This window comes from Rhinatrema bivittatum, chromosome 2 (genome assembly GCF_901001135.1).
Source record: "Rhinatrema bivittatum chromosome 2, aRhiBiv1.1, whole genome shotgun sequence".
Lineage (NCBI taxonomy): Eukaryota > Metazoa > Chordata > Amphibia > Gymnophiona > Rhinatrematidae > Rhinatrema > Rhinatrema bivittatum.
The window spans coordinates 310,678,270-310,700,902 of NC_042616.1; the positions used below are offsets into that span (position 1 = coordinate 310,678,270).

Genomic DNA, 22,633 nt, shown 5'->3' on the forward strand with positions numbered 1-22,633 from the left:
TGCTCTGGGATTTATTCTACAAGACTAGCTAATATGTTTCGCTTTGAGCTACGTCACTCTCTCATCCAGGGCTCTGAATTTTTATCAGCTACCGTGTCTACTGTATTTTGCATGATGTATCTGAGGAGCTAAACCTTGTTCTTGTTCATACCTCTAATCAGTCCAGACTCCTGGGTTTTGCCTCCCTGCTAGCAGATGAAGACAGAGATAAAAATCCGTAAGCTAGAGTATTTCTCTACCTTCAGCAGAGAAAGGCAACCAAAATGATAAAGGGGATGGAACAGCTCCCCTATGAGGAAAGGGTAAAGAGGTTAGGGCTGTTCAGCTTGGAGAAGAGACGGCTGAGGGGGGATATGATAGAGGTGTTTAAAATCATGAGAGGTCTAGAATGGGTAAATGTGAATCGGTTATTTACACTAAGATAATAGAAAGACTTGGGGGGCACTCCATGAAGTTAGCAAATAGCACATTTAAGACTAATCGAAGAAAATTCTTTTTCACTCAATGCACAATTAGGCTCTGGAATTTGTTGCCAGAGGATGTGGTTAGAGCAGTTAGTCTAGCTGGGTTTAAAAAAAGGTTTGGAGATGTTCTTGGAGAAGTTCATTAACTGCTATTAATCAAGTTGACTTAGGGAATGGCCTCTGCTCCTACTGGCATCAGTAGCATGGGATTGTCTTAGTGTTTGGGTACTTGCCAGGTTCTTGTAGCCTGGTTTGGCCACTGAAGGAAACAGGATGCTGGGCTTGATGAACCCTTGGTCTGACTCAGTATGGCAATTTCTTATGTTTCTATGTTGATGATAGAGGTGTAAAACCTGCAGTCCTGGTGGGGCCATCCTTCCTGGTTGAGTTGGATGAGCAAGGGGGTTGGTGACTCTTGGTGTGCTTCTGTCCTGAGAGAGTACTGAAATCCGGTAGTGCCGGGCCTCATGCCTTTCTCCCCTGCCCGTTTTGCAGTGATCCTACAGTGGCTTCAGAAGACTACTGACAGGGAATTAATTTCTTTTCCTTTAATTAAAAAAAAAAAAAAAGTTGAGTAGCTGGAGCCGGGGAATATAGAGGCAGCCTCTCCCATGGAGCAGGTCGATTGTAGGTGGTGTGTTCGCTGCGGGGAAATGAACATTGTAACCAGCGGCTATGTGGCTGAAGACGGGAGGACCTAATCGCTGGCAATTGAGTCATACTGCTCAGTGTGCAATGCTAGGGTACTTGTTCCTTCTGAGAGCAGGTAATAAGGGTTCAGCAGTGTCATGGTGAGTGAGCTTGTTCAGTACTAACAAATTATTTTTTTCTCCGATTAGTTTTAAATGTGCTACTTGCTAACTTCATGGAGTGCCCCCTAGTCTTTCTGTTATCCAAAAGAGTAAATAACCGATTCACATGTACCTGTTCTAGACTTCTCATGATTTTAAACATCTCTATCATACCCCCCCTCAGCCATCTCTTCTCCAAGCTGAACAGCCCTAATCTCTTTAGACTTTCCTCAGGGGAGAGCTGTTCGATCTCTTTTATCATTTTAGTCACTCTTCTCTGTACCTTCTCCACTGCAACTATATCTTTTTTTGAGATGTGGTTGTCGCAGACCAGAATTGTACTGTAATCATAACATTTTCTATTTTATTCGCCATTCCTTTCTTAATAATTCCTAACATTCTCTTTGCTTTTTTGACTGTCGCAGTACACTGAGCCGATGATTTCAATATATTATCCACTATGATGCCTAGATCTTTTTCCTGGGTAGTAGCTCCTAATATGGAACCTAACTGTGTAACTACAGCATGGGTTATTTTTCCCTATATACATCACCTTGCAATTGAAAGATGAAATTTAATGTGGACATTTGGATGCCCAGTCTTCCAGTCTCGCAATGTCCTCCTGCAATTTATCATAATCTGCTTGTGATTTAACTACTCTGAATAATTTTGTATCATCTGCAAATTTGATTACCTCACTCATCATATTCCTTTCCAGATCATTTATAAATATATTGAAAAGCACTGGTTCAAGTTCAGATCCCTGAGGCACTCCACTGTTTACCCTTTTCCACTGAGAAAATTGACAATTTAATCCTACTGTTTCCTGTATTTTAACTAGTTTGTAATCCACGAAAGGACATCGCCTGCTATCCCATGACTTTTTAGTTTTCTTAGAAACCTCTCATGAGGGACTTTGACAAACGCCTTCTGAAAATCCAAATATACTATATCTACCTGTTCATCGTTCTCCACATTTTTATCAACCCCTTCAAAAAAATGAAGCCTATTTGTGAGGCAAGACTTCCCTTGGGTAAATCCATACTGACTGTGTTCCATTAAACCATGTCTTTCTATATGCTCTGTGATTTTGATCTTTAGAATAGTTTCCTCTATTTTCCCTGCACTGAAGTGAGGCTCACATCACTATAGTTTCCCGGTTTTCCCCTGGAGCTCCTTTTAAATATTGGGGTTTCATTTGCTGCTCTCTAGTCTTAAGGTTCAAAGAATGATTTTAATGATAGGTTACAAATTGTAACTAATAGATCTGGAATTTCATTTTTTAGTTCCTTCAGAACTTTGGGGTGCATACCTTCTGGTCCTGGTGATTTGCTACTCTTTAGTTTGTCAATCTGGCCTACTACATCTTCCAGGTTCACAGTGATTTGGTTCAGTTCATCTGACTCCTCACCCTTGAAAACCATCTCAGGAACCTATATCTCCCCATCTTCATTAGTAAACAGAGAAGCAAAGAATTAATTTAGTCTTCCTGCAATGGCCTTATCTTCCCTAAGAGCCCCTTTAACCTCTTGGTCATTTAATAGTTCAACCGACTCCCTCATAGGTTTCTTGCTTTGGATATATTTAAAAACTTTTATTACGAGTTTTGTCTCTTCGGCCAACTTCATTTCAAATTCTCTCTTAGCCAGCCTTATCAGTGTTTTACACTTAACTTGACAACGCTTCTGCCTTTTCCTATTTTCTTCAAATAGATTCTTCTTCCAATTTTTGAAGGATATTTTTTGGCTAAAATACCCTCTTTCACCTCACCTTTTAACCATGCTGGTAATCGTTTTGCCTTCCTTCCACCTTTCTTAATGTGTGGAATATATCTGGACTGCGCTTCTAAAATTATATTTTTAAACAATGTTTACGCCTGTTGTACACTTAACTTTTTTGCAGCTGCACCTTTCCTTTTTTTTTTCTATTTTCCTCATTTTATCAAAGTTTCCCTTTTGAAAATGTAATGTTAGAGTTATAGATTACATATTGTCCCCCTTCCAGTCATTAGTTCAAATTTGATCATGTTATGATCACTTTTACCAAGTGGCCCCACCACCATTACTTCTCTCACCAAATCCTGTGTTCCACTAAGAATTAAATCTAAAATAGCTCCCGTTATGAAGCAGTCATTTATTCCATCCAGAAACCTTATGTCTCTAACATGTTCTGATGTTAAATTTACCCAGTCAGTATTGGGGTAATTGAAATCTCCCATTATTACCTTACTGCCAAATTGGTTAGCTTCCCTTCTCTTAGCATTTCATCATCTGTCTGATCATTTTGGCCAAGTGGACGGTAATATACTGTTGCAACCGTCCCTTTCCGACGGCTTCACTCCGCCTACCTTTCTTTCTTTGCACCTCCTTTTGCTGAGGAAGGAGGCCTGGCTGCCGCGGCGTCTGCCTGCCGTCCTCTCCGGCGTCCCTGGACCGGCTTGGGCGCTGCCTCCCGCCATGCTCCGCTGGTACCTTAGGGCGCGCGCGCCGCGCGGCCCTTTCTCTTATTTCCTACCTGGCGCAAACCTCAGGGTTGTCCCCCTGTGATGACGTCACGCTGCCCGGATATTTAAAGCCTACAATGTTTGCTAGTCTTTGAGTTAGCAAAGGTGATTTCTTGCGGATGGGATTTGCTCTCTGTACCCAGCTACTCTGCCTCCAATTCCCATTGGTCTCTTAACGCTAACGAGGTACCCACTCCTCAGGGGCCTCACTTGCTTTTCAGGTCGCTATCAGGAAACTGGTACTTGCTCCTCGAGGGCCCATGTTCCCTGACTCGCTGCCTGCTCCTACCTTCTCTTCTGCCTGGAAGGATTCGCTATCTTCAACACGAGTGAGTACTACCATCTTCACCTCAGAGCTGTTCCCTGGAACCAGGTACTTGCTCCTCGAGGGCCTGTCTCCGTTCCAGCCCTAGTGCCATCTCCTATGTGGAACCGCTGTGTGAGTACATTACCTTCAAGCCTCTCAGCTCTCAGGGTTCAGGTACTCTCTCCTCGAAGGCCTGCTCTCCCTATCCTGGGGTTCTCCATACTGGGGCTTCTGCATATTCCACTGTAGTCATTATTCTCAGTTCTTTCCACTACAGCACTGCTACCAGAGGAGTTGCTGTTCCAGCGCCTGAGGGATACTAGCCCAGCCGGGCAACTTCCACTGCTCACTACTGCCACCTCTGGTGGCTTCATCACATTGTCTAATAAAAGATCAATCTCTGTGTTTGTGTGTCCTAAGCTGAGCCTGACCTGTGGCCCCTCACGGGACTTCCCCCCTTGGGTGTGGTCAGCTGCCACAGTGTCCAAGGGTCCACCCAAACCTCACTAATTATAACATATACTCCTATCACTATATTCTTACCCAACACACATGGGATTTTTTACCCATATGGATTCTACTGAGCATTTAGTCTCTTGTATGATCTTTAACTTGTTGGACTGTACACCCTCCTGAACATAAAGTGCTATTCCCCCTCCAAGTTCATCCTCCCTATCATTGCGATATAATTTATACCCTGATATTGCACCGACCCATTGGTTATCCTCCTTCCACTAGGCCTCTGAGATGCCAAATATGTCTATCCCATCACTCACTGCTGTATACTCTCTCTCTCATCTTAGACTTCTGGCATTGGCATACAGACATTTCAAAGTGCATTTTTTGTTTGTATTAACACACTGCTTTTCAGTTGATAGGGATAATTTGGAATTATTTAGCTCAGGTGATTCGTATAGGCCAGCAGACTGGTTCCACTCTGATTAAGGTGGAGCCCATCCTTTTGGAAAAGTCGCCCCTTTCCCCAAAAAGTTGTCCAGTTCCTTACAAAAATGAATCCCTCTTCTCTGCACCATCGTCTCATTCACGCATTGAGACTCCGGAGCTCTGCCTGCCTCTGGGGACCTGCATGTAGAACAGGGAGCATTTCAGAGAATGCCACCCTGGAGGTTCTGGATTTCAGCTTTCTACCTGAAACCCTAAATTTGGCTTTCAGAACCTCCCTCCCACATTTTCCTATGTCATTGGTGCCTACATGGACCACGACAGCTGGCGTCTGTCCAGCACCGTCTACAATCCTATCTAGTGGTGAGCAAGGTCCACCACCTTCGCACCAAGCAGGCAAGTTACCAGGCGGTCCTCACATCCATCAGCCACCCAGCTATCTACATTTCTAGTAATCAAATCACCAACTATGATGACCAACCTAACCCTTCCCTCCTGAGCAGTAGCCCTGGGAGACTTGTCCTCAGTGCGAGAAGACAGTGTATTAACTGGAAAGCACGTCCTTGCTACAGGATCGCTTCCTGCTACACCAGGATGATGCTCTCCAGCCAGGAGATCTTTCTGATCCAAGGCAGCATAGTGGCTGCCAGATTGGATTTGGGACTTGGCTACTGTATCCCTGAAGGTCTCATCACTGTACCTATCTATCTGCCTCAGCTCCTCCAGAGATAGGCTCGTTCTCTGAGAGCTAGGAGCTCTTTGCACCAGGTGCATACATATAATCTCTCACCAGCGGATAAAAAAATCATACATGTGACACTGGATGCAAAAGACTGGAAAGCCCCCTTCTTGCTGCTGGACTGCTGACTTCATCTTAATTTTTTTAAGTTCCTAGTTAAGTTTACATTGCTAAGGGAGTTGGAATTAGAGTATTGTAAATTTATAGGTGTATTCACTAATTAATCTGCTAGTGACCTACAAGGGGATGGTTAAATTCTCAGAAAGGGATGGCGCAATAGTATGATTTAGATAAAAGCATGATTGATTTTTAATGAGAAAGTGTCTCTTTCTTAAAAATCAAGGTGTTGAGCTAGGGGTGGGTGGGAGGGAAAGACAGACACTAGAATTAACTCCCTCTGGTTTGCTTATTATCTCAGACACACACAAACTCTGAAGAATATATCCCACTATTTCATCTCTCTCCAAACTTTTTTAAGTCCTAAGATTTCCCAAAACTATACTTAACAATCCTCTTCAACCATCATTAAGGTGATCGTCACTCTAAAGTATTGAGAGGTTTGAGATTTGCGCACCTAACAGCGTGCACTTCTGATCCTCTTCTACTGCAAAGGGTGTGGGGTGTCTGGAAGCTGGGGCTGTGGAGTTCAAAGCCTGGATCGCTCACTGTGATCTCTGGAGTCCTCTCCCAGGGGATGCTGGGAACAGTATGCAGATGAGCCTTCTGGTCCTTTTCTACTTAATACCAAGTTTTGAATGGATTCTGAGTTTTTCTCTTGATCTCTTTGATACCTCTCCCCCTCCCCCTTCCCACAGTAAAATTGCAGAGTCAGGACAGAAGACGCCGAGGAAGGAAAATGAAGAAGTGAAGGATGAATAGTCCTCCAGATTTGATGGATCCCTTCTGGATTTTTAAAACCAGGGGGAGTATGACAGTGAGGGAGAAATGGAGAAAGATTACTTCTTTGGAGAAGAAGGTGTGGAGGGTTGCAGTTTGTTTGAGGTCCTATTATGATCGGTATTTGAAAGCCATCTAAATTTTTCCTTATTCATAGATCAGTCTAGGACCTGGCGGTTTTAGAATGGAATTCTCCTCAAGCCAGTTTTAAATTTGGACAGGCTGTGGAAGCACAGTGTCCACTTATTCTAAGGGAAAGGGATATTTTAAGAGTTCGTAATGTGAATGCACTGAATTGTGCAGTAATGCCATAGATTACAAATTAGGGATGTGCTGCCCTCAAAGATATGCAGGCCAAAACAAAAAATAAAAGAAGCAGAATCAATCAGGCCTTAAGGTGGCTAGTATGACACTTCAGGTGGCCACATATGGCTGCAGTATAGCAAAGTCAGGATTACATTTATCCCAGCGACTGCAAGAAAGTTCCTTAGATGGTAATTCTGGTCAAGGCATCTCAGATGTAGCCTTCCTTTGACCTGGTGCGCACATCAGAGACTAGCATGCCCTCTTTTGTGTCAGCTAGAAGAATATTGTGGCTCAGGAACGGATCAGCAAATTTGTTTTCTAAGACAAGGTTGACCAAATTTCCCTCTGCAGGGAATTTGCTGTTTGGCAACAGCCTCATGAGGTTAGCAGAGTTTGGGAGGGAGTCTTTGGAAAGCTCCCAGATGTCAGGCCGAGAAGTTACCTAATGCAGGACTGTAGTTGGTTTAGAGACTCAAAGACAAATAAGCAGGGGAGATCTTTGTCGGGAGGAGTTCAGAAATCTAGACCCTTTGGTAGATCCAGTCCTATTGTTTTATTGTTTTCCTATTGTGTTTTATTGTTTTTGAGTATCTTAAGCGGTGTCGATGGATTTGTTACTAGACTCACGGTCCTAACACCTACTAGGGGGAGGCGGTAAACTAACACGTTAAGGCCGCGGCAAAACAGCGGGTTACTAAGGAGATAATCTGAGCGCGCGTTACGGTATCGGAGGGGAATAGCTAATTCCTTCATTATACAGCATTATACAGCTAATTCGTTCATTTACATGCCGCGTGCGGAAAGGGTTATGCGTCTGTTTTAAGAAGCGCTAAGGACGCGTGAAACTGGAGACTGTATCGCTGGATCGCCTTACGCGCCCGAATTGTGCGCTCCGAGCACGTTACAGACGGGCAATCTTCGACCGAACAATACTGTATCGACCCGATAGTTTGTTTTCTCAGAGGTGTCAAACACTTGAGGCCCCCGATACACTCTCCTTGTCCCTCCTGGAGCCTCAATTTGGTCCTTCGTTCCCTCGCGGGGTCTCCCTTTGAGCCTCTGCGATCCTCTACTCTCAAGGATCTCACTCTCAAGACGGTCTTTCTTGTGGTTATTTGCTCTGCACATCGGATGTCGGAATTGCAAGCATTATCCTGCAGAGAGCCTTACCTCCGCTTCACGGACTCTGGGGTATTGTTGCGCACGGTGCCCTCCTTTCTTCCGAAGATGGTCTCATCATTTCATTTGAATCAGACGGTAGAGTTGCCCTCCTTCTCTGCGGAGGACCCATGGGATCTCCGTTCACTACTTCGCTACCTGGAGGTCACCAGCGACTTTCGCCTTTCAGATCACCTTTTTTTTCTCTGGTCAGGGCCATGAAAGGGGCATAAGGCCACAAAGACAACCATCGCGTGCTGGCTCAAGGAGGCCATTGTTGCGTCCTACATTGGAGTAGGTAAGGAGCCCCCGTTGGGGGTGAAAGTGCACTCTCTTTGCTCACAGGTGGCTTCCTGGGCAGAAAGTCAGTCGGTTTCCGTTCAGGAGATCTGCCGAGCAGCGACTTGGAAGTCTCTGCACACCTTTGCGCGACACTACAGGTTGCAACTTCCATCGCCGTCTTCCGGCTAGTTTGGGGACAGGGTAGTTCGAGCAGGGCTCTTAGGGGCCCACCCTCTTTAGGGACACTTGGGTATATCCCACCATCTGGACTGATCCTGGTACGTACAGGGAAAAGAAAATTACTTCTTACCTGCTAATTTTCGTTCCTGTAGTACCATGGATCAGTCCCTCAGGGAATGTTGGGGGATTTACTGCTCTAACCTCTGTCTCTAGTTCTTCGGCTTAACTGTTTCACAGTTCTTTTTGCAAGTTAGTTCGTTAGCATTCTGTTCATGATAGTTTGTGAGTTGCCCATATTCAGTGGGTTTATACAGCTTGATGCATCATTCTTTGCAAGTATCTGGCTTTGGCTTTGATATTCTATATACTGAGAGTTTACTGAGGGTGCACTGGCTTATAGAGCAGCACCATTGAAAGTTCTGTTCTGACTCCATCTGCTGGATGGGGGACATAACCCACTGTTTGAATTGATCCATGGTACTACAGGAACGAAAATTAGCAGGTAAGAAGTAATTTTCTTATCTGATGGAGGCATACTGTATATTCCCATAAGAAAAGGTCTTTTCATTTTCAGGCTCTTCCTTTTAGTTTAGCCATAGCCCCAAATTTATTTTCCATTATGGTGGTTGTGGTGGCAGCTGCTCGGCACCAAGAAGGAGTTTTAGTTTACCCTTTATGTGGGCCATATGTTTAACTGAGTGAAATTGGTCCATAGAATGGCCCAGTTGTTGCAGGAACTGGGGTGGATAAGGCATTTTTGCTGAGAGCAGACTGCTGCTCTCTCAGTTTCTGGGACATTTGGGAGCTTGTTTTAACCCAAAGCTAGGTCAGATGCAGCTGAAGGTATGAAGGATTCAGAAGCTGAAAGCTCAAGTTTGTTCCTACTTGGAGATCAGGAATTCAGCAATGTGGAGGTATCTTCATGAGTTGGGATCATTGGTGGTGACCCTGGATCTGGCTCCTTGAGCAAGTATAGCACAGGAAGTATGGACACCTTTAAAGGCCAAGTAGTCAGGTAGTCCATAAATCGTTTGGAAACCAGTTCCCTGTACGTACCAGGATCAGTCCAGGTTGGATGCTTGGATTTAGATCTGACCACAAGAAGGTCGTCTTTGGGGGTTTCCTATATGGCCTCTGGTGGGCAGAGTTCTTCAGAGAACCTTGAGGCTTCGAGAGATGGTGAAGTAGGTAGCCCATCCTTGGTATATAGACCTGGATAAGTTATTTGATAGAGATCTGTGCTGCTGCTTTAGGACAGGATTGTTGCTGTTCCAGGCTCCGGTGAAACACGAAGACCCAGCTTGAGTTTGTCGTATAGCTTGGCCCTTGAGAGGGCTAATTTGTTAAGTCGGGGATATTCTCAGGAGGTAGTTGGTACCTTCCTATATTTTCACAAAGAAGTCTACATCCCTGGCGTATGTAAGAATTGGCACATCTTTGAGATTTGGCATGCTGTCCCTTGGATTATACCCAGAGTGGCCTCTGTACCTTACTTCGGGAATTCTTGCAGGAAAGTTTGGATAAGGAATTGACTCTTAATTTCTTGTAGGTGGTTGTTGGAGCTATTGCCTGTTGCAAAGGTGGGTATTAGGTAGGTCTCTATCCTCTTTTCTAGACGAAGATGTGTCATGTTCCTTGAGGGAGTAAAAGCACATTGCCAGTTCTGTTAGATCCACCTTTTGAATCTATGGGGGAGACTTGCTTAGGTGTCTCTCTTTCTTAAGCCATATTCTTAGTAGTGATCTGTTCAGTCAGGAGAAATATGGAATGGCAGACACTTAGTCCACACTGAGAATATAGCGAGGATTTGTGTGGTTACTTTTCTTCTTCCAAGATTATCGTGTCCCTGAAATTTAGCCGTGCTGCAGTATTTTGCAGCAATTGTAAAGCCTTCATTGTCTGTACTGGCAAGCTGTCCAGGCTTCAGTTTGAACTATAGTGTTGAAAAGGTCAAATACTATCTGCAGGCCAGCGCAAAGGAAATGATTTCTCTCTAGGGGGAAAACACAAGTTTCAGGGCAAAACAAGAAATCACAGGGCACATATTTCGCTACAATGTATTTAAAAATTTTCTGCTCTGTATGATCCCTTAGTGTGAGGGGATGTGCACTGGCTGCATGTGTGTGTGTGTGTGTGTGTGTGTGTGTGTGTGTGTTTGAATCCCTTTTCTAAACATTATGGGTCAGATTTAAGTTTGGTGGCAAATGTAGGACTTACTGTTACTCTTGATCCAAGGCTTTCCTAGTTTGTTTTGCGTTTGTTGATGATTTTCTGTTTCTCGATACCAACATTTCTTTTTAAGTTACTTAGAAACCTTATTTTATTTTTTGCAGTGATTGTCACAAAGATCTGGCTGTGTTGTTGTGCAATAAATCAAATGCTTTTTATAACCTGGAGAAATGGCCAGAAGCATACTACACTGCACAGCAAAGCATCCAGGAGGATCCTTCATATTTTAAGGTATCTACAGGATAACATGGGATGTTATGCTCTGAAAATGTTACTTGAAAATAGAATATTTTATTGGGGGGTCTAGAATACATAGAAGCGTAAAGGTAGATAGAGACATATGGAGTGAGTGATCATTAGCGTCTTAAAAGTGAAAAAATGGCTGGGTGGGGGGGGTCTTCAGACTGAAGAGCTAGGAGGGACTCAATAACCTGCAGATGGACCAGGCAAACTGGTAGACTGGTAAAATTAGTAATTTTAATAGAAAATCTCCTGATTTAACGCGTGTAAAAGCCGAATTATGGGAGGAGGGGCTGGGGGTAGATGTGCCTAAGCTATTCACGTATCACTTTAAAATCTGAAGTAAAAATACACAGGTATATCATTTGAATGCACTTTACCAGGCTAAGCAGTGCCTTTGCCGCTACTTAGATGGACAAGTTCTGACTTATCTAAGTACAGCAAAGGCATTATGTAGCATATTAAGACTTATTTGTCTAAGCAGAGCTTTTTTACAGACCTCTCCGGCTATCTTACTTAAGCAGATGACTCTGAAAAGTGATACTTAGACGGGCAAGTAGTGCTTTTCAGACTTATTTGGCTAAGTAGCGCCTCTGCTTCTACCTAGCAGGATAAATTGGAACTTATTTGGATAAGTTCTGATACTTATTCTGTTAATTTTGAACTTGTGCGGCACATGTTTTTTACATATGTGCACCGTAGATATTTGCCACTAGTTCACTGTTTATCACAGATGCAAATTTAGAACTCAGGTTGCTAGAGCTCCCTCTGATTTTGAGGATATGTGTTTAAAATCAAATGCTCACAGGGGTTTGCTTTCTAAATTGTAAAAATTATTAGTGCCTCCATTAGGAGATAAGACAATGCATGTAAGTGAATGGGAAAAGGATTTAGGGGAAGAATTGGATGTCCAAGTGTGGGAGAACATAAGAACATAAGTTATATGGCAATGGCTAAAAGTTCCTTATCTTCAGCAATAGTCAAATCGAATTACAAATTAATGTATAGATGGTACCTGACACCTGATAAAATCCATTAAGATGTACCCAAATTAGTCATCTGTCTGCCATCTGTGATGTAATGACCAAGGAAAGATTTTTCATATATGGTGGACTTGTCCGAGTATTGTGCCCTCTGGAAGAATACTGGGACAATGGTTGAGAATATGGTTTCTATTCTAATTCCATGGTCTCTTAAGATCTTTTTGTTATTACAATACTTGGATTGCTGGTCAGTGGAAGTGAAGCTTTTGATTAACCATGTTCTGTGCCCAGCTCGCTGTGAAGTGGCAGCACACTAGAAACGTCCAGAGCCACATACAATGCGACTAGTGGTACGCAGATTATGGACTATATATTATGAGTTACGTTACTGCGATTCAAAAGGATTAGGTGTCAAAGCGTATAGTAGCATGGGAACCATTTCCGAAATGGTATTATCAACAATATTGACTTACTCCAGCTGTTTCAGAGACTGTCTACTCAACTGCTTGAACAAGTTTGATGTCATCCAAAGGGGGGGGGGGGATTTATAATGGAAAAAATGTCATTGCTGTGCATGTGATTTCTAACAGTGTCAGCAAATTGCTGTTTTGTAATATGTTCTGTGATTAATAAAAAAAAAAAAATGTAATTGGAAGAAAAAAAGAGTGGTGAGCATGTTGAAAGACATTCAGCAGAACATGGTGTGGCTGATCAGGCAAACCCTCAGGACCTTTGTTCAAGACCAATCAACCTTGAGGAGCTACTGCATTTTTTTTAACTCTTTATTTATGAAATAATTGTACAAACATATACAATAACAATGTATTGTACTGCATAAACAAAAAAGTTGGATCAAATTGTAATGCATACAATCAATAAATTGTAATTGAGTCAGACAATGTATGTTCATTACCGTCATGGTAAGCATCTAACAATCAGACATCTGTAGCCATTTTCTGCCAGGGCCAATATGGATCCTATATCTGCTTATAGGTATCCATTCTATACTGGAGCATATAGGTTAGCCTCTCTAGTACAGCTGTCTCTGCAAGTTTGGACTCCCAACAGCTTCTAGAGGGGAATACTTTTCCATTGGTGTTCAATTGTTAAACGAGCTGCATGCAACAAATGCCCGACCAACTTCCTATGCCCTCTAATTCCCCGTTTGTTACCCCATTTTCCCAATAAATATAAAGAGGCATCAACAGTTGCTTGCAAATTGCAGAAATACAATCGGTAATCTGACTCTAAAAGTTTTGTAGCTCAATGCAGTCCCACCACGTATGAAGATATGAATCTTCCCTCCCACACCCTCTCCAGCATAGTGGACTACTGTTGCTAAAGCGAGCATAAAATGCAGGTATGCGATATAAACAATGTAATAATTTGTATAGCACCTTATAACCTTTATCACAGATAGAAATATTCCGAGCGACTTTTCAAATAGCTTTACAATCCCTGACCTCTAACTTCGTTGGCCGTAGTAACCTCTCCCAACTCAGACCGGATAGAGATGTACAGAAATGAGATGAGATGCCTGGACCTGTCTTTACAACAGAGTACACCCTCCACCCTTTCACAATCATCTACTGCATCGTAATTCAGTGGTTGATTTGAGATATCTTTCCTTAAATGGAAATAAAGGCCCCTAGTGGAATTCAATACCTGATATTCCCTCATTAGGTCTGTAAAGGACTTAAGGTTATCTCCATCAACTAATTGCCCCAAAAACCTAAGCCCTCTCCTTTCCCATTGTTCTACGTCTGGGGAGAATGTATGTTTAGAAAGATCTGGATTCCAGGACAAGGGAGACATGTATGGCCATTGCACATCCAATATCGTAATCTTAGATTTGATAGACCTCCAAACACGGAGGGTATGAGCTATAATTGGATGTCCTTGGACACACTGTCTATAAGTATTGGATGAGAGCGACTTATGCAAAAGAGCACCTGAGCTATAACCTCTTGCCCCACCCACTTCCTTAGAAAGCCATGCCTCTGGAGGGTCAGTTCCCAACCAGACCCGCAAAAGTGCTAATCTATAAGACCAATAATACCATAAGAGATTGGTAATTTAAGGCCCGCCCCCTCTCGCCTAAGGGAACCATAGCATCATATTTAAGCCGTGGAGGCTTGCCCTGCCATATAAAGTTGGAAATCTCACCCCGAATAGCCAGTAGAGCTCACAAAGGTACATCACATGGTACATGCATGAAGGGATAGAGTAACCATGGTAACACCACCATCTTAATGAAATTCACTCTCCCAAATAGAGATATTGGTAGAGAGGCCCATTTCCTTAAATCCGCTTTAATCACCTGGAATACAGGGCTGTAATTTGTTTTATGTAACTGCCTTCGGGATCCAGATGCCTAAATATTTTAACCTATCTTTACTTTCCTGGAAATCATCCAAGGCCTGTGGGTGCCTGCTTTTAGGGACTACGATTTAGAGTAGTTAGCCACATATCCTGCGGTCTGGTGAAAATGTTCTAAATGGTCTAATAATGCTGGCAGGGATTTGGACAAATGTGTGAGAAATAACAGTGCGTCATCTGCGTATAAGGCCCCTGAGCACCGAAGTGTAGGGTTATAATCTTCCAAAAATTATGTCTATGAAAATCCCGCATGAGCTCTTTAAGTTGTACTCTGGAAACTTTCTGACCCAGTAAGGAAACATTCAACTGCCATGGCTAGCCTATATCCACCTGTGCCCCTTCTTTGTGAGATAAGAAATAGCATGGTGGTTGGAAATAGTACAGGTCAATATGTCGGAGTCTGCAATAGAAACAGCCTGGGCCTTGTTCATAAGAAAATATCAATCTGGCTGCAAGTACAGTGTCTGGGAGAGTAATACGTATAATTCCTATATTCCGGGTTCCGTGCCTCCCAGTCATCAACTGAATCATAGAAGCACATCGGTTCTTGAACCAACTCTTACTACTCACTTGTATGCTTTTTCCCTCTGTCTATGTGGGCATCTACACATTCATTCCAGTCACCACCTAGGCACAAATGAAAAGTATAAAACTCCAAGAGAACCTGCAAAAATTTAGTATGAAATTCCAGCAATCCTGTATTAGGCACTTAAATGCTTACATAGGTAATAGTTTGACCATAAAGACTCCCTTCTAAAATAACATAGCTCCTTTGTTGCCAGAGGATGCGGTTAGTGCAGTTAGTGTAGCTGGGTTCAAAAAAGGTTTGGATAAGTTCTTGGAGGAGAAGTCCATTAATTGCTATTAATCAGTTTTACTTAGGGAATAGCCACTGCTATTAATTGCATCAGTAGCATGGGATCTTCTTAGTGTTTGGGTAATTGCCAGGTTCTTATGGCCTGGATTGGCCACTGTTGGAAACAGGATGCTGGGCTTGATGGACCCTTGGTCTGACCCAGCATGGCAATTTCTTATGTTCTTATGTTCTGGATCACAGCAAGATCTATGTACTTTTAATGGGAAATGTATATTTATCAAGATACAAAACCCCCGACATTGAGAAGAATAGGAAGCTGCTTAAATACTACCCATCCAGGCCTGCTTCAATTTTTCATGTTCTTGTTCTTCTAAGTGGATTTCCTGCAAAAATGCCAGATCCGCTTTTTCCTTTTTCAAAAATTGTAAAATCCTAGATCCCTTTAACAGATGTAGCTAACCCCTTACATTTAGAGAAATTATCTTAACATCAGCCATGATAGAACTTAATTTTGCCTTGGCTGTTGCGGAGGAGCCCTCCCATGCCTATCCAAATGAGCACACCAGCCTGAGAAAGAAGCTGTATTATGCTAAGCATGTTACTTCATACAGTACAAACAATTCCCCCACCCCCACCCCTTTCCTTGAACCAGTGCACAACAAGCATCCACCCCCCTACAGCTCTTAGAAAAAGCACCTTGATAGCATTCCTCCTTCCCCTTCCCCTCTCAGGTGGTAAGTTCTGGCTGTTCCATCCTCTAAACCACTCTCCCGCCATTTCCCTCCCAACAGGTAAGGAGCTCCTCAAGAGTACTAGCCAGAGTCTGGAGGCCATTACCTCTTGCCAGAGCCAACCCAACGCCCACCATAACTACAAAAACAATGAACCACAGAAAATAAAAAGCCCCCACAATATTATTTTATTTTAAAATATTTCTATTCCGCCCTTCTTACATTCAGGGCGGATTACAGCAGTACACTCACGGTGTTTTATAGTATAAAATGAATATGCAACAATTTCAACTAAAAATAGAAACAAAATATAAAATCAAAGTAATCATAAAGACAAAATGAAATGGAATAGATTATTTGTTGAAGGCAATCGTAAAAAGATGGGTTTTAAGATATTTTTTAAATATCTTGGGGTCGTTAGTTTATTATACCCATCCTCCTCCACAAGGAGATGTAATCGTGCGCTCTGAACCATTAGCTCCCCCGGGTTTGTATAGCGACGTACACTCCCCACCTGAAAACCCTGAAAAGAAAAACTGTTAAGATTTCACAGCTTCAAACAAGCTAGGTAAAGAGTGCTATCGCGGGCACAATGCACAGAAGGAAGGTGTTATTTCTAGCAAAGGTAGAGAGTGCATTGCACAAATCAACTCTTGTACCTTTCATCAATTCAAACAGCAGAAATTCTTCAGTGATGTCAACTTTGCTGTTCGTACCTGCTCCTATGTATGTAAAACTGCCCCCTCCCCCCCCCAAACCTTCCATTTTGCACAGAGAAGTTTCATCCAACATTTATAAAATCATATTCTTCTCTAGGAGTTTCTGCAACTTTTGCAGAACAGGCAGTGGTGTTGGTAGAGCAGGTTTTTTAAATCAGCAACATGGCAGTCACTGTGCACATTCTTGAAACATTTTAAACTGGACTAAGTAGGTGTCTTCAGATGCCATGTATAGAGGACAAGTAATTCAGGCCATACTGTTTTCCTCTGTACCGCATTGGTACAGAGGAAAACAGTATGGCACAGAATGGTGGGAGAACCCAGAATGGAAGTTCTGTATCTTCCTGTCAATTTCTGTTCTACTAGTTCTCCCTCAGTCTTGACCAAACTAACCTTTTCCACTGTGTTCAGGATGTTTGAAAAAGAATAGTTCCTATAGCCGTATTGATCCCAGAGAAAACTGGAATCTTTTGTAGGCTTGTGGTATCTTTCATTGGGCAACAAAAAGGATGTCTAACTTCCAAGATTCCAGGAATTTTGAAAAAAGATTGTTGTTTGTTTATGTAGAAAATGTAAAGGTCTCAAAACAGGTTGTGATAACATTGGGTTTCTGGAATAAGCTCCCTAGAGAATTTCGTGACCAGAAGATTATTTACTTACTTATTTTTTTAGGATGACTCTTAAGACGTTTCATGTGGCACTCCATTTAGAGGGAGGCGTTGTGAAGGAGGTAAGACGGTAAAGGAGTGTTCTGGATTTAAGAGTTCATAGGGTTTTAATGGGGAGGAGTGAATGTATTTATTATGTGTTTAGAGTTATTTATTTAGAGTTTCTTCTATACCGATAGCCGTTTGCACATCGTATCGGTTTACATACAACTAAGAACTTTTGGGCGTGGCCCTTACATAGAACAATCGCAAAATATGTAAAAATAAAACACAAGAGATATATATGTATTAAGAACAGGTACTATATAAAGGACTATAATTAATATATAAAGGACTATAACAAACTATTTATAAATGCGAGGAATTATAATACAAGGGTATCATGCTAGAGTTAGGAATGAATGTATTTTGTGATTAATATATTAGGAGTGATTAATATATTAGGAGCAATTAATAAATGGTGTGCACATTTGTAAAATAATACACTTGTGACTAGCATTTGAGAGCTATACTCTCTTGATACCAGTTGGGATCATGTTGTCTCTGATTATACAAATAAATTACAAATTGCCTTACTGGGGCAGTGTTTGTTTTTAAAGCTGCAAAGAATACAAGGATGTGGAAGGGGGGGAGGGAGAGGGGAGATGTTTTGCGGAAGGTTGAGAAAGGAAGCAAACCAAAGAATTTTACAGCTACAGGAGGGACTGTGTCTGGTATTAGGTGAAGAAGGCAGACTCTCTCTATTAAGGTCCCCTTTGTGTTTGCTTCCAGGCCCGGATTTAGGCATAGGCAACGTAGGCTACTGCCTAGGGTGCCAAATTTTGAAGGTTGCCCAATATCCAGGCCAAGGAGGAGTCTGCTGCTGTTTGCTTTAGTACCATTTTGCCGATAGGTGCCAAAATCTTAAATCTGGCCCTATTTGTTTCCAAGTGCTTGATCATTTTAATTGTAAATGCTATACATTCTTGGATAGTTTGATAGTTCCTGTTTTAGTATCTGATTTTCAGATAATTGATGGGAAGGGCTATTTCCAAAAACCCATAAGCAAATCAGAGTAAAATGAAAATGTAAAGACTTTACCTTCTGGATCATAACACAACAGTACACAATAAAAGTTGAAGGATGTTAGCCTACAATTCACATCACAGCTGAAGCTAGGGCTTTAAACAATGCCCTTTGAAATGTAAAGAGCATAAACTGCCTAACTTGGTCTGTTTGCAAAAATGTCTACCTGTACCCTGTGCAGTCCAGCAGGAGACGGTCTGTTCGGTCAGGTAATCATTAGGGCTCACAAGGTGGGGGGAAGAGAGTGGGAGTGAGTTGCACAGTTCAGGTGCCACACCCTTAAAAGTTCTGGATCCTTTTTTTTTCCCCCTGCCGAATTGTCTTGAGGGGCAGTGTAATCAGGCGGTTTGTTTTAAGTTGAACACAAGTGGGTGATACCCCTTCATCTTCTCTGTCAGATAAGTAGGACCAAGGCCCTTTTTTGCTTTGAGTGCTAGAAATAAAATTGTGAGAAACAAGGAACCAGTGCAGAGAGATCAGTAGAGGGGGAGGAGTGTTCCCGTTTTCTGCTGCCAGTGATGGCTCTGGTAGTGGCATCTTGTAATATCTGTTGTTTTGGTAATTGTTTTTTGAGGAAGGCCAACATAGAGGCATTGTAGTACTCTAGGTGTGAGAGTACTACTGATTGCATGACTATTTTGAAATCAGTTGGTTGTAGGAAGGGTATAAATGTGGAGATGCCAGAAAGCCTCTTCGAGGTGCACCTGCAGTGAAATTGGTGATAGTTGTCAGCGCGTATTTTTTTTTTTTTTATTAGCACGTGCAGCAAAAGCAGGCACCTCCATGGGATGTAATAAAGGGCCCATACGCAAATGAGATGCGTACAGAAAATCTGTGCAAAAGTGAAACCCATGCGAAAATGCTTGCAAAAACGTGCACTCACGGTCCTATATAATAAACTGTGCTGAAACCTGCATTAATGCGGTGACCCGAGAGTAATTCCACTGGTAAACAAAGTTTTTGTTTCCTTCAGGCTTTTTGGTGTTCCAAATAAATTTTTTGATACTGATCACAGATATTACTTCGAAATTTGTACATCACGTAAGGTTTTTGAGAAATGGCCAATTTTGTGTTAAAATAATTGTGAAATTTTAAAATATAATCTTGTGTACATATATTTTCTTGCTGGACAGTAGGTATTTTCGTTGGCCCACAAATCCGAGCTGTGATGAAGGATAGCTACTTTGGTGGCCTTCTGCAAGGAACAGAACGTGTTGCGTGGACAGCCTTCAAGAATGTCGTTTGTAACTTTCTAGGCAACTATAAGGCAGCAGACTATGTCCAACAGGTTGAAAATCTGCTTCAGGCATACAAATTGATGCATTTTCTTCATTCCCACTTGGACTTCTTCCCAGACAACCTTGGCGCTGTGAGTGATGCCAAGGTTGTCTGGGAAGGTTTCATCGTCAAAATGGAGAAATGGTATCAAGGCAAGTGGAACCCCTCCATGCTGGGTGACTATTGTTGGACTCTCATCTGCGAAGCGTCAGACAGTGATTACAAATGAAAATCTGTGGCAAAACATTTTTAGTTTTGTTTTCTGGTGCCAACATTGCCATTATAGCTTATGCCGCTACAGATACATAATGCTTAATGTATATCGCACCTTTCTGACAAATGGTACGTAATACTGACATAATAAATGCATATTTGTGTTCAGCTTGTTAAAATCTACTTGTTTCACCAAAGTTTGTGGAGGAAACAAAATGTTCCCAGAAATTTGTTTACCAGTGTTCTCGGAGCAAAAGACTTCCTTTTCTATAAAACAGTGAAGAAGTTTGTGGTCTGGAATGGAACTGACGGTGGGTAAAGCAATATCTAACCCCTTCATGTTCCGTCTCCTACCGCGTGGGAGCTACCAGCGGATGCTGGCAGGTGCTGAAATGTAGCAGAGATTTCTACAGCTGACTCACAAAAAATGTTCCAAACATCTGGAAAAAGTGAAGATAATACATGATTACCTCAGTGTAAACCAGTCTCCAGAGAGGCACTTTAACTTAACTCAAAAACCCGCACTAATTGATGCGTGGCTCTCTTTATAGCCTGTGAATACTTAATTGCCTCATCTGCATGCACTCTTGCTAAACCAGCCGCATGTTTTAAAGTGGGTTTATGTGCACGTTTTTCTCACGCTAAACACTTTATTACGTATCCGCATAAGACTAGCGCTGGAAAAATGTGTACAAAACCCATGGCAGTTTTAGCGCTGCTTATTACATCAGCCCCACCTGGACCATTCTTAAAAGTCTGATAGTTTAAAACAAAGTTATGGAATAGGATGCCATGTTGTGAATTGAGAACTGGTTAAAAGATAGAAAACAGAGATTAGGGCTAAATAGTCATTGTTCTCTATGAAGAAAGGTGTGGAGTGCCCCTGAGATCTATACAAGGATTGTTGCTTTTTAATATAGAGATGGGAACAGTGAGGGAGGTGATCAAATCTGCTAATGATATAAAATTATTCAAAGTTGTTAAATCACCAGAGGATTGTGAGAAATTGTAAGAAGACTGGACATCTAAATGGCAGAGGACATTTAATGTTCACAAATGTAAAGTGATGCGTATAGGGAAAAGCAATCCAAATTATAGCTACACAATGCAAGGTTCCACATTAGGGGGCGGATTTTCAGAGCCCTGCTCGCGTAAATCCGCCCAAAACCGGGCGGATTTACGCGAGCAGGGCCCTGTGCGCCGGTGAGCCTATTTTACATAGGCTCACCGGCGCGCGCAGAACCCCGGGACTCGCGTAAGTCCCGGGGTTTTCGGAGTGGGCGTGTCGGGAGGCGTGTCGGGGGCGGGGCCGGAGCGCGCGGCGTTGCGGGGGCGTGTCGGCAGCGTTTTGGGGGCGGGTACGGGGGCGTGGCTACGGCCCGGGGGCGTGGCCGCGCCCTCCGTACCCGCCCCCAGGTCGCGGCCCGGCACGCAGGAGGCCCGCTGGCGCGTGGGGATTTACGCCTCCCTCCGGGAGGCGTAAATCCCCCGACAAAGGTAGGATGGGGGTTTAGACAGGGCCGGGCGGGTGGGTTAGGTAGGGGAAGGGAGGGGAAGGTGAGGGGAGGGCAAAGGAAAGTTCCCTTCTAGGCCGCTCCGATTTCGGAGCGGCCTAGGAGGGAACGGGGGTAGGCTGCGCGGCTCGGCGCGCGCAGGCTATACGAAATCGATAGCCTTGCGCGCGCCGATCCAGGATTTTAGCCGATACGCGCGACTACGCGCGTATCTACTAAAATCCAGCGTACTTTTGTTTGCGCCTGGAGCGCAAACAAAAGTAGGCTGTTCGCGCTCGTCTGAAAATCTACCCCTAGGAGTCTACCACCCAGGAAATGGATCTAGGTGTCACCATTTAAAATACATTGAAATCCTCTGCTCAGTGTGAGGCAGCAGCTAAGAAGGGAGGAGGAATAGCCTAGTGGTTAGAGCAGTGGGCTACGAACCAGGAGAGTCTCGCTGTTGCTCCTTGTGACCTTGGGCAAGTCACTTTATCCTCCATTGCCTCGGGTACAAAAACTTAGATTGTAAGCCCTCTGGGGATAGGGAAATACCTACAATACCTGAATGTAAACCGATGTGATATCGCAGATCGAATGTCTGTATATAAAAATAATAAAGAAAGAAAGAAAGCAAATAGAATGCTAGGAATTATTAGGAAAGGAATGGAGAATGAAACAGAGAATATCATAATGCCTCTGTATCAATCCGTGGTGCAGCTGCACCTCGAGTACTGTGTGCAGTTTTGGTCACCGCATCTCAAAAAAGATATAGCAGAATTAGAAAAGGTACAGAGAAGGGCGACCAAGATGATAAAGGGCATGGAGTGATTCCCCTATGAGGAAATGGCTAAAGAAGTTAGGGCTCTTCAGTTTGGAGCAGAATCGGCTGAGGGGAAATATGATAGTCTATGAAATAATGAGTGGAGTGGAACCAGTAAATTTGACTCTGTTGTTATTCTTTCAAAAAGTACGAAGACTGGGGACATCCAGTGAAGTTACAATGTGAAACATTTAAGATAAATAGGAGAAAATATTTTTTTACTCTTTGCATAATTAATCTCTGGCATTTGTTGTAGGATGTGGTAAAAGCTGGTTTTAAAAAAGGTTTAGACATGTTTGTGGAAGAAAAGTCCATAAACCATTATTAAGATGGACTTGGAGAAATCTGGTTATCTCTGGGATTAGCAGTATGGAATCTGTCAACCTTTTGGGATCCTGCCAAGGTACTTGTCACTTGGCTTGGCCAGTGTTAGAAACATGTGATGACTTACTGTAAAATGGGGAG

At 42.8% G+C, this 22,633-nt stretch overlaps 1 protein-coding gene across 3 annotated transcripts in view; it reads left to right on the forward strand.

Moving 5' to 3' along the window:
• The window catches only part of TRANK1 (tetratricopeptide repeat and ankyrin repeat containing 1), a 265,426-nt gene that overhangs the window by 54,466 nt on the left and 188,327 nt on the right, over window positions 1-22,633 (forward strand). For all 3 annotated transcript variants that reach the window (XM_029589706.1, XM_029589707.1, XM_029589708.1), the window contains one exon: window positions 10,864-10,990. In XM_029589706.1, the coding sequence (XP_029445566.1) occupies window positions 10,864-10,990 (127 nt within the window). The remainder of the gene's footprint in view (window positions 1-10,863; window positions 10,991-22,633) is intronic.